Below are 12,145 nucleotides of genomic sequence, written 5' to 3' on the forward strand. Positions count from 1 at the left end.
TGACCATACTTCACCATGCTGGTCAGTGAGGATTATTGAAGGGTGGGTGTGGGGATATGGCACTGAGGGCCGATTCAGATATCACACGCCATTGATGTTAGCCGTGTCCGGGAATCAAACTCGGGTAGCCGGATTGGCTCATGCAGTGTGACAACTACTGGTGCCACCGCTCCACACAAACCATAACATTTAAACGTTGAACAAAAAAAACTTGGCGGATACAGTACTCCTAAGTATTTGAAAAAAAAGACGAAATAACTTAATTATGTATTGAACAACGCTGCATAAAAGAAACACGAATTTCACGATATTCAACTCCCACAAATCGTTTCCACGGATTTGAAGACATCAATCAGCCACGGTCAATCCACTGCTGGATGAAGGCCTCTCCACCTCTGGCGATCCTGCAACGTCAAACTAATCCACCCCTAAAGCGCCTTTGCTGCGTCGCCGCACGCGTCGCCCGCGGCACATCGCTCCATCTCCTCGGTCACTTCTCGGACGCGTTCGCATTCCCTTGACTAACCGGTCCATCATCAGTCGGACATACATGTAACCCCCCCAGCCCCCGCCCCCCGCTGTTTTTTTTTAGAGGACACATACACGAAGCACAACGAGGAGTGAGTAAAGCGTTTCACCGGCAAGGCGGACGAGCGAGTGGAAATGAACACCCGTGCCACGGCGCGTACGTGCGTGTGTGTGTGCGCGTGTTTGTGTGATCGCTGTCAACGCAGCTGGAGTAGTGTGGACGCGGGGGAGCGGTGGCGCAGTGGTTAGCGCTCTACAAACCCGGCACACGCACACACACACACAAAACCCCAGAGTTCGATTCCCGCTCACGACCATTAACAGTGAGGAATATTTGAACCCAGACTTGGGCATCGCCTCGGTGAACTCACCCTTAACTGAGTACCTGGTGCGGTGTGTATTACACATCAGCAGTGGGGATACAAAGGCGGCCGGGCGTGTGTTGCTGGCCACACCCACCCTCCTGGTGTTCCGTGCGGGTCTTCATAGGTGCTCGCAAACCACATTTGCCCCAACAGTCTGTTAAGGCTATACGGGGGATTCTTTGGCTTTTGCTTTGTGTGGGCGTGGTGGCTTACCTGTCCCCCCCACTCACCCCCACCCCCAGGACACAGGTGCTATGTTGCTATAAAACACTCCTGCTGCGTGGACACCCCCAGCCCAGTGCCAACCCCTTCAATAAGAGGGTGCGTCCACCGGGCCCACGTTGAGAAGCCCCGTAGACCATCATCCAAACGTGACACATCACATACGAACGTAACCGAATAATATCTATAGCAACTTTGGAGATATTTTTGTTTGTTTAAACAACACCGTCTTTTTTATAATCCACCCCCCCCCCCCCTTTAAAATCGAATCTGTTCATTAATTAATCAATTAGTGAATCAATTCACGAGACCCCCCCCCCCACCACCTCGATTAACAGTTAAAGAAGAAGCCACAATGCCGTCCTACTCGCTCGCCAAAATCCCGGGTAGCCACTCGAGCGGGGCTGCCATCAAGAGTCGAGGCGCCATGGTGCTGGGGACCAAGGAGAAGAAGTTCGAGGAACTCCGGGACGAGTGCCTCAACTCGGGAACGATCTTCGAGGACGCCGATTTCCCTGCGGAAGCCGAGTCGGTGTTCTACAGCGACGCGGCGGCTGGCGAGAGATTCGTGTGGAAGCGACCGTGGGTGAGACAAAGCGGGGGGTGGGGGGGGGGGGAACGCCTTGACCACACTCGCTCGCTCGCACCCGCTGTGGCGGTGACTCTTGTTTGTGTTTGAACTTCTTTCGCGCCGTACGTAGCCAACCGTTGTCATCGGGGAGGGGGTCGGGGAAGGACCGAGAACTAAACGCCAAAAGCGGTGCTGAAGAAATGAGTTTTGAATTTTGGAAATGTGTTGACTGGTTCTGTTGGTTTGTTGACGTTCTTGTTTGCTGGTTGTATTTACGGATGGTCTTCTCGTTGGTGGTATTGGTAGTCTGGTTGGTTGGTTCTGGGTAATTTTGGTTGTTCTTTGTGGTGGTGACTGACGGTGGTGGTTTTCATGGTTAGATGCTCCTGTTGTCGGATTGATTATCTTGTTGTTGGTTGATTGGTCTTGTTGCTGTTGTTGGTGGTGGTGTTGTTGGCCTGGTTATTTGTGGTGGTGTCAATGAATGGTCTTGCTGTTGGTAAAAGTGGCTGATCTTAATGTTGTTGTTGTTTCTTTAGTTGTTGGTGATGTTCGTCTTGTCATTAGTGTTGTTGTTGGTTGGTCTAATCTATTTATTGTTGTTGATGGTTGTGGTGGTTGTTTTGTTGGTGGTCGTGTTCATTGTTTGGGCTTGGCCTTGCTTCTGGTTTGTACCACCTGTTTGTGATGCTCCCTTCAATTCACTTGCTCTTTGTTTTTTTGCATATTGAGGGAGAGCTGAGGCTGTGTGCTTGTCTTGGTTCATTTATTATCGTCCCATTTTGTTTGCTTTTTTAATGACAGCACTCGTGTGACTGAGCAAATTAAGAGGAATTACTTCCGCTGAATTTAACACATTTAACCAGAATGACTTGGCGTTTACAGGCTTGAGGATAACCCCCCCCCCATAATGTATCACGTACAGCCCTCTTTCAGTCCAAACACACCAGGATATGCAATAGGACACGAGAGCGGCAACGCCTAACCATGCCGCTGGCGGTGTCACCGTCAACGTGGACGGGGAGTCGTGTCAAACGCATGCAAAGTTGCCCCGTAGGTGCGGTACCAACTTTTTTTCCACCGGCACATCCGAGCCGAGCCGGTTTTTCCACTGGCTATATGCCCTGCCGAGCCGGAACAAAACAAAAAAAACCACGTGGCTCTTCAGAAGATATCTCAATTTGGCCAGGAGCCAAGCAGGACCAGGGGCGGGACTTAATTATCCATTCATTGCATGTGACGTCAGCGGCACGGCTCCTGTGTCTGCAGTGCAAGAACGGCCTCGCGCCTCCTGAGCTGCACCGGGTTGGGTTGAGTACGGCCCTGGCAAGCTCGGTTGTCCAATCCAGTGGAAAGAAAACCGGCACCGAGTGGGTCCTATCCACATCACCTGCATAGAGGTGACAGGCAGGTGTAACCGAGTAGCCATCCGAGCCAGCGACGAGTAAATGTACAACCCCCTTCATCAATCCACTGCTGGATGATGACCTCCACATGCACCAGGCGTCATGGAGTTAGTTGTGGGGGGGGGGGCATTATTTGACCATATGTTACCACTGCCACTGATCAGTACGGGTTGCTGTAGGCAGAGAGCATAGACACGGGATGATGGATGTGCAGTGTCGCAATGGGGCTTGCTGCACTGCGCGTTGCTGGCCACCCCATAGCACTGCAGCCTATGACAACAGCCTGTTAGTATACGATGGTCGCCCATGTTAAGCACTATCCAGGCTCAAAGCTACTTCGCTTCTGATATCTGATGAGATCGTTTACACGACATAGCATGCGGTCATAGGCTAAACTAATTTCTAATACCAATTGCTTGCCCAGGAAAGCCTCGCTCCATGTCCAATATTTTTTCCAGGACGGTCCTAAATTTGAGGGTGTTGGGCCCATGCCATTTTAAATGAGCGTTTGATTTCGCGTGATAACATTTTGAACCCATTGCTGTGCTGCCATCTTCTCCAAGCCAAGCCTATAAAACCTGATCTGGGCAGGCAATCTCCAATTCAAATACCGTTCTATCCATAAAAATATAATAATAAAAATATAATAATAAAAAAACTATAACACCTGATCTGGGCAGGCAATCTCCAATTCAAATACCGTTCTATCCACAAAAATATTATAATAAAAAGCTTAACACACTTGTCAATAGCACTGCATTTGAAGGGGGAAAACATGGAAAAAATAGGCAACGTTTTAGGCAATGGGCCTGCTTCGTAGCAGATAAAAAGATAGAGAGAGAGAGACCAGAGATACAGAGTGGATGATAAGAGTTGAGAGACTGCACTTTACATCATGGGGGGGAAGGGCTAATAAAATGTTTGTAATGTTGTCTGATGACCAGTGTATTAAATAGGCACATGAAGAGTTACAACAATGATACGCTTTTGGATAACGGACAAACCCTTCTATATTCAACAAGTATGACTGGTAATATACTAATTCTAAAATTAAAAGCACAGGTCACGCCCAATCCTGCTTTGCCGCTGAGATCTGACGATGTCACGTGCGTCCGCGATGTCTGCTGCTTGTGCTGCTGCTCCAATTTAAACTCCGGAATATGAATAGACCGGATGGATAGATGTTTGTATCCCTTACAGCAGCAGCAGCAGCAACAACAACCCATTCGATACTCGTATTACAACTACCAACGCGCAGATGTCCGTTGAATTTACCGCGAATATATGTTCGAGGATGTAGGGCATGATAAAAAAGAGCGTTACGTTACACGTGATGAGTTTCCGCCGATCATTAACAGCGATAATCATTGTAACGTGAGCACGGAAATGTGACGCGAAGTGTTCTTTAACGAGAAACAACCCCGTATCGGGGGCAAGCGGGAAGCTAGCACCAAGCTATTCGGCTATTCAATTTCACCACATCGCCGTCCTCATGGTCGATGCACTGCTGGATGAAGGCCTCCCCAAGGAGGAACAAGTAAACCCGTAAAAACAAAGTTTTTCACTATAAATCCTTTATATGCGTGGCAGCGAACTTAATATAAAGGATTTAAAAATATATTCGCCTGTGGAGGACGCGGGGATCGATCCCGCGACCTTTGCCATGGGAAGCGAGGGCGCTACCAACTGCACTACTCCGCCACGGCCTGTGGAGGGGTTACGCTCTGGGCTCTTACACTCGTTCAGCCAAAGCCATGAATGAGTTCTCATTGAATATATGTAAAATACAATTTTTTTGCCTAAAAAGTGTAACATTTTGGGAATTTTTTTTCACGAACATTAATTGTCTCGCACAACGAGTCTGTGTGGAAAATGTCAGTTCGATTGGATCACGGGAAGTGGGTTAAAAAACGACCGAAAGATTTGCACGGTCGTAAGCACGCACGCAAGCAAGCACGCAAGCAAGCAAGCAAGCGAACTTAATATAAAGGATTTAAAAAATGGCGGCCGTGGGTGTGCTTCTGCCCGCACACCACCTCAATCTCGAGGATCATGCCCGTGATTGATGATTGCCCTCGAACAGCACTTGCCCCAACAGTCTGTGGAGACTACCGGGATGGAGAATTCCCTTTGCCTCTTATTGTGCATCCCTTATCCCCCTTACATTGCAAGCTCCCCACCCCTCCCTGCACTACTTCCTCCCATCGATGCAGTGGACGACGAGAACGGCCGGAAGCCAAACAAAAACGATTGTGCAAACTCTGCACGGCGGTGCCTAACAGCCCTGGTGCAGGTGCAGCGCGCAACGCGTGTGGGCCAGGGTGATTTTACGATTTTGGGTCGGGCGAGGGCTCTTCGTTGAGGCGTGACCCTCAATTTGCTCTCACAAGCGCTCGGCCCGGGATGGTTGACGGAAACCAAATTGTGCGGCGTCTGGCCATACACGGAGAGAGAGAAACGTCCGGCCAGCAGCCTGGGCATCTTCCGCGCTCTGGTCGGAGCCAGGGTGTGGCTGGAGTTCCGGCATTCGCGGCTGACCCACGCAGTGCCGGCCTTCAAGGAGCAGTGGGCGCTGGAGGAGGCCGTGTGCTCGGTGGCAGAAGGCGGAGAGCTCTGCATGCTGATATGAGCTACCGTCGGAGGCCGTAGGACTGCGAGAAGGGCTGGGTGCAGATGCAGCACTTGTCGTAACAAAAAGAGCGATGGAGAGAGAGAAAGAGCGATAGCCGAGCGCCGTGTCTGCGCACGTTCGTGCATGGCCCGAGGGAGCGGTGGAGGCCCACGAACGGAGCGCTGCCACGGAGGTTTGGGAGACGGTGGCAGCGCCGTGTCGAGCGGCGATCTCGCGCCTGTGAAATGATCATGAACCGTGCTGGATGAGCACGTGGGCCCACCAGTCAGCAGATGTTATTGCTGGGGCGCAGCGACCAATGTTTTGAATGTACATTTAAGACACTTAAATGTATAGTTTCATTTTTTTTTTTATTGTAAAATAATATCATGATTCGGTGGCAATTTTACAAACATCTATATAATGCATCTTGAAAATAAATCATGAATATCAGCCATGATCTATCCACTGCTGTACATAATCATTCCTTACCCATTGGTGCACAGTAAATACATGGTGCTTTTTGTGCATTCTCAACGGAGGGAGGCACGACACGAGCAATTTGTCCGGAGAGTTTAATCTCCCTAAGTGGCCACGTGATTTTTTTTTTGACAACCCAGCCGGCAGCGGCGGACTGCACCAATGCGGCCAGGAAGCTGGGATGCAGATACTTGGCTGAGTCGACCAATGGGGTGGCTGGATGTGGCTGCAGTGCAGTCATGAAGCGGTGAGAGATGGGAGGAGGAGGGGCATAAGAGAGCGTGGGACTGGCAGAGAGAGAGCGAGATGAGATATTGAGAGAGAGGCACAGTGAGAAAATCTCCCACCGCATTTGTTCATCGCAAGCCCTGCCGTTAGTTGCCTGAAAACGCAGCATTTTTGAAAGGGCTGTCATCCTTATCATCATCATCATCACCGTAAAAAGGAGAGGCATTCACGATGTTGTCGATCAACACTCATGGTAACGCGTTCGTGAAGAATGCAATCTCGCGGGACAAGACCCTGGGCACGCCTCAGAACCCCGTCAAGTTCAAAGGCCAGGATTACCTGACCCTGAAGCAGGAGGCCTTGGAGAAAGGTGCTCTGTTTGAGGATGAGCTCTTCCCCCCGCTCCGGGAGTCTGTTGGCTACAAGGAGCTGGGGGAAAAAGCCAAGAAGGTCAAGGTCCGGAAGCTGGTGTGGAAGAGGGTGAAGGTAGGTGGTGATGGTGGACTGGGTGGGTGGACCGGGTGGGTGGGTGAGTGGACAGGGCGGGTGGGTGTTTGGTTGGGAAAAAAATTGGTGATCGATTTCTGATTTGGCCGTAAATTCGTCGCCTGGCCAGCAGCTTCCATAATTGAGACACCCATTTGACATTTTGTTGTGGTGTTTTTTTTTGTCGTGATATGTGACATTTTAGCTTCTTGGATTTTTTTTTATTATCCTCAAAGATCATACCATCTCAATATTAATCGCTTAAATTATCTTCATCCCCAACAAAAAAATGATCAATCATCATCAATCATGATCATTAGCCATGGCCATGCAGTGTCATGAGCGTGCCACAATACATCGAGCTCTTGCGCTTGCCACTTTTTATCACTTGTCATCACTATGCAACGGATTTTGTTGTTGTTGTTACCAAAAAGCAAACTATTGGAAATGTAGAGGTCAGAGTGAAAGCCCAAAACATACTAAAAGCTTTGAATTAAGACACTTCATTGAGACACATCATACGATCGTAAAAATAATAACATACAGCCCCTTTTGTCAAACCATCACTGAGATGAAGGCCCCTCCACGCTGTTCCAGTTATGGGGGCTCTTTGATATATAGTACTTCAGTCTGCTGAGTATCGGTTGAAGGTTACCGAGGACCGATTCAGACATTTCTCAACACTGATGTTAGCCATAGCTGAAAATACAACGCGAGCCGCTGGGTACGTAGCACAATGCGCTGTTAAGCACTGTCCCAATGCTCCCCCGAGCTTTGAGTTCGCAGAGGAAAATTGAAATGCAGCCGTCTCCAGCAGTCACCCAATGGGGGTAAAGATGCCAATGCTCTCAGTGTTGCGACTGATGGTGCGGATGATGTCACCAAGCCTCGCCCATCACCTCCCATCCCAGCGGCACACGTGGGAACAGAGAGGATTTTTTCTTCTCAACTATTTTCGTGTCATCCGCTTTGTCGAGCAATCGAACCGATAAGCGGTCGAGTCATCGATTACCTAAAATAATCCGATTACAGCCCACTTCTAATAAAAGAACACACTTCACGACTGAACGTGTCACGCGCAATTGCATTATCGGATTGGCAACACTTCTGAAATCTAGACATAACGATATTCGAGACAAGATACTTAATTTTGTTTACAATATGTGATGCATATGAAATGTGCTTTGCGCGGTTGCAATGTCAGAAGCCTTGCGAAGGAATGTTAACTAACTGGCAGTGGCATAGTTAAACTAAACAATTTTTATTTTACCAGGTAAGGCCCCACTGAGCTATATAGCTCTTTTTTCTGAAGCGACCTGGCCACAAATGATAGCTCAACGAAGCGGCTTATTGTTTGGAAACTTATAGCAGCCAAATATAAAAAGCGCTCGTTGCTAAATGTGGAGGGGAAAACTGGAGGACCCAAAAAAAAATCCACGTGATCACGGAGAGAACATGCAAACTCCAAATATACAGGCTACCTCCTGTATGCCAGGCGAGATAGTTAACATCTCGCTACCGTGGCGAGTGTGCAGGCGGTGCACCGGGTCACGTGGGTCGGAGGGCTCTAGGCCCCGGGCTATGAAGAGGAGGGAAAGGCGGTCGGGGGGCCCCGTTTGTTTCTGTGTACCCGGCGCGGGGGGGGGGCAGGAGAGCGGGCATGACAATCACGCTAGGCCACTGCCAATGGGCTTTGAGTCGCAACGTTTACGTGGACTGCGAGAGGTGTTTTCACCTTCTTGGTTCTTTCGGTAAAGTCACGTAGAATGAAAAAAAACGTAATAAAATAATATAATAAAAGAAAATAATATAATTAAATAATATTATATAATATAATAATATAATAATATCTTTTTATTACGTTTTTATATATTTTTTTTTCCATTCTACGTGACTTTACCGAAAGAATCAAGAAGATGAATCCCTGCAGTCACGAAAGCTTTAAATCGAGGTGTTTTCACGTTGAATGGGAAGTCTGCACCGGGCTATGCAAGCGGTGAGGAGAGACGCATCACCGCCAGTGTGTGCGGCGCTTTAATTCGGGTGGATTTTCCTTTTTTATATATATATCCTTATTGGAATGTCAAAAGTGATGTTATTCTTTGGTTGTTATTCAGTAAATAACAACATCTCATTAATAACGGTGAATAACAATGTAACAATATGTTATTCTCAGAATAACAATGTAAGCAGATTATTGTAGAAAAAAAACCCAGCAAACTTTGCAATTATAAAATGAATGAGTAAATGTTCGTGAATAAAGCTGAAAATGCAATTTTTCCTTGTAATCTTTACTTGTCACACCCGCAGACACGTGTGTGTGTCAGTTGCCTTCTATGACCTCCTGTGACAGGTGCTAGCTAAAGTGGCCCATCGGGAAAGAGTCATCCTGTTGGGTGACTTTAATTCTCGAGTTGGTCATGATGCTGGTACCTGGTCTGGAGTTATTGGAAGGCATGGGCCAGATCAGCTCAATAACAAAGATAGGAGGCTGCTAGACTTTTGTGCAGCCGATGGGCTTGTAATTACCAACACGCTGTTCCGCAAATCGGCGCATGCACGCAACATCATGAATGCACGTCGGGTCCAAGCATGAACATCTGCTGGACTTACATAGTGACGGAACAGTGGATGCAGGCCCATGTCCTTGACGTCAGGACCTACCGTGGAGCTGATCTGCCCACTCACCATCGGCTTGTCATCTGTAAGTTGCGCCTGCCATTTTTCCACTTCGGTGGTGGGTGTACATCCAGGACCCTATTCAAACCCACAGTGGCATGGTCTCAGGTAGCTGATGAAAGTTGCAAGCGAGGATTTCATCATCGCTTGCAGCTAGAGTTGGCATCGTCCCTCACTCCTGATGATGCCAAAGGGAAATTGGCGAGGTTTAGGACTGTGGCTCATGCAGCTGCAATGGTTGCTTTGGGTACATGGTCCAAACCTCATCAGAGACCCTGGCTGACAGAGGAGTTGTTCAGGCTCGCTGAGAAAAAGTGACAGACCCACTCTCACCATCTACAGCATCCCACGTCAGAGAATGAGGAGGCTTACCGCAGCCTTCCTTTAGAGGTTCAGAGAGCTGTGAGGCACTGCAAAGATGGGTGGTGATCGTGGGTTGCTGAGGAGATGGAGTCTGCCTCAGTAAATCACTCTTTAACTCCATGAAAAAAGTAACTTGCAGTGCCACACCTATCACCATCATTCGGAGAAAGAGAGGTGATCCGATCTCTAACCCCCAGGAACAGATTTGCACATTTGCTGAGCATTTTTGTAAAGTCTTGTGGGAGGGGAAATCCCTCCGCCTGGAAAACATCATGGGGCAAAGTGGGGATGACCCTGCTAAGGCTGCTGTGCCTCAAATATTGTAAGTAGTCACCCCCTTTGAGTGGCTGGCTGAGGTGCCATCTGTTGAAAAAGTACAGAAGGCGATCCAGAGTCTGAGACAAGGAAAAACACCGGGCGGAGATGATCTCCCAAGCGAAATGCTGAGGGAGGGTGGCGTTTGTGCGCAGACTGCCCTACATGACATCATAATAAGAGTCTGGCCCACTGGACGGGTCTAGCAGGATTGGAAGGATGACCTGGTGGTCCCCCTCTTTAAGAAGGGGGACCGCACAGACTGTAACAACTATAGGGGCATCTCCCTCCTCAGTGTGCCGGGAAAGTTCCTGACAATGATTATTCAACATCGCCTTGCCAGGCACAGCTGAGAGCCCCAATGTGGTTTCAGGAAAGGGCAGTCCTGCACAGATGCCTTATTTTCTGTCAGTCTGCTGCAAAAGTGGTATAGGGAATTCTAACAGGACCTAAATCTTTGATTTATTGACCTGGTCAAGGCCTATTATACCATCAGTAGGCCTGGGCTCTGGGTTGTTCTTCGGCCTTTCGGAGTCACTGACTCTCTGCTCACAATCATTTAAGGACCTTCATGATGGTGAGCAGGCCTGGGTAAAACTACGTGGCCGTAAGTCGGAGCCATTCCCTGTTCACCTTGGGGTGTAACAGGGATGTCCTCTGGCTCCCACATAATTTAACAGTCATTTTGACCACGTAGTTCGTGAAGCCTTCGATGGCTATTCCAGAGGAATTTCCATCTGGTACAGATACAATGGGAGGCGAATCGATGCCCGGGTGCGATCAAGGGATGGCTCCCTATTGGCCGACCATGTTACGTATGCCGATGATCTGATGATTGCTGATCACTCGGAGGAGTTTGAGGCGCTGCTGCTGAACCTGGAGTGTGCCACCTAAGAGGTGGGGCCTTACCATCAACCCCACAAAAACTAAGCACCTGCCTGGGTATTTTTTACCATCGGACACTCCACCCCCACAACTCCCAATTGGTGATGGGGCAGTTGTAGAGAGAGTGGAACAATGTCCATATCTGGGCAGTGTGCTCATGACCGGCTCCGGTTTGATAGCAGAGGTCTTGCTCTGAATCCGTCGAGCGGCATTATATTTTCATCTGCTGCGTAACGCTGTGTGGAAGCTACCTGGTCTGTCGCTCCACACGAAGCTTCGGGTCTTCTTGGCCACAGTCATGCCCTCCCTTCTCTATGCTTGTGAAACGTGGACTCCCTCCCAAATGGATCATCTTCACTGGTTAGAAACATTTAGGCTGGCCTGCCTACGATCCATTCTGGGTTTAATCAGGCTGGATTGTGCGGTATGCCGTGTGGCTAAACCACACCAAGTTGGCACAGTAGGGGGCACAGGTGGTGCTCTGGCCAGTCATCTCGGTCGGTCAACCCATGGCACCTGGGTCTGTCCCGCGACCTCCTGCCAGTGGGCGTTCGACGCTTAACGTGGCCATAACGTGCACATAGCTTGGCACAAGCGTCATGGTGACGTCACCACCACTTGGTGGCGAATGGCAGTTGTTGTTGTGCACCACCATTCGCCAGCAGTGTTCACTTCAAAACGCAACTGTTTCACTATTTAATAACTCATTACATTTGTATCGTGGTTGCTGGGGCATGGGCCCCAAAGGCCCTGAAAACATCATAGTGGCCAGCAACAAACAGCACCATTGAACGTATAATGAGAAAGGAGTTAATGGAACGATCAGTGTTGTCATTTACAATCTCGTTCTTTTTTTTGCTTGCAGGAATTTGTGAACGACCCGCAGTTTATCGTCGACGGGGCGACGCGGACGGACATCGAGCAGGGGGAGCTTGGTACGACACTCGCGAACCACTTCCTAAACTAAACTATTTTTTTTTTACCAGGTAAGGCCCACTGAGCTTAC

General features: G+C 49.0%; 1 protein-coding gene across 2 annotated transcripts in view; it reads left to right on the top strand.

Annotated features, from left to right (window-relative positions):
• Positions 1 to 1,509: 1,509 nt before the first annotated feature.
• LOC144944031 (calpain-9-like) overlaps positions 1,510 to 12,145 on the top strand; it is a 39,947-nt gene continuing 29,311 nt past the window's right edge. Inside the window, exons 1-2 of one of the 2 annotated variants that reach the window (XM_078872047.1) lie at positions 1,510 to 1,701; positions 12,005 to 12,074. In XM_078872047.1, coding sequence (XP_078728173.1) covers positions 1,543 to 1,701; positions 12,005 to 12,074 — 229 coding nt within the window. In that variant the 5' untranslated portion in view covers positions 1,510 to 1,542. Of the gene's footprint in view, positions 1,702 to 6,480; positions 6,898 to 12,004; positions 12,075 to 12,145 lie in introns of those variants that run through there. The other variant, XM_078872046.1, reaches the window with a different exon arrangement.

This window comes from Lampetra fluviatilis, chromosome 33 (assembly GCF_964198595.1).
Source record: "Lampetra fluviatilis chromosome 33, kcLamFluv1.1, whole genome shotgun sequence".
Taxonomy (NCBI): Eukaryota; Metazoa; Chordata; class Hyperoartia; order Petromyzontiformes; family Petromyzontidae; genus Lampetra; species Lampetra fluviatilis.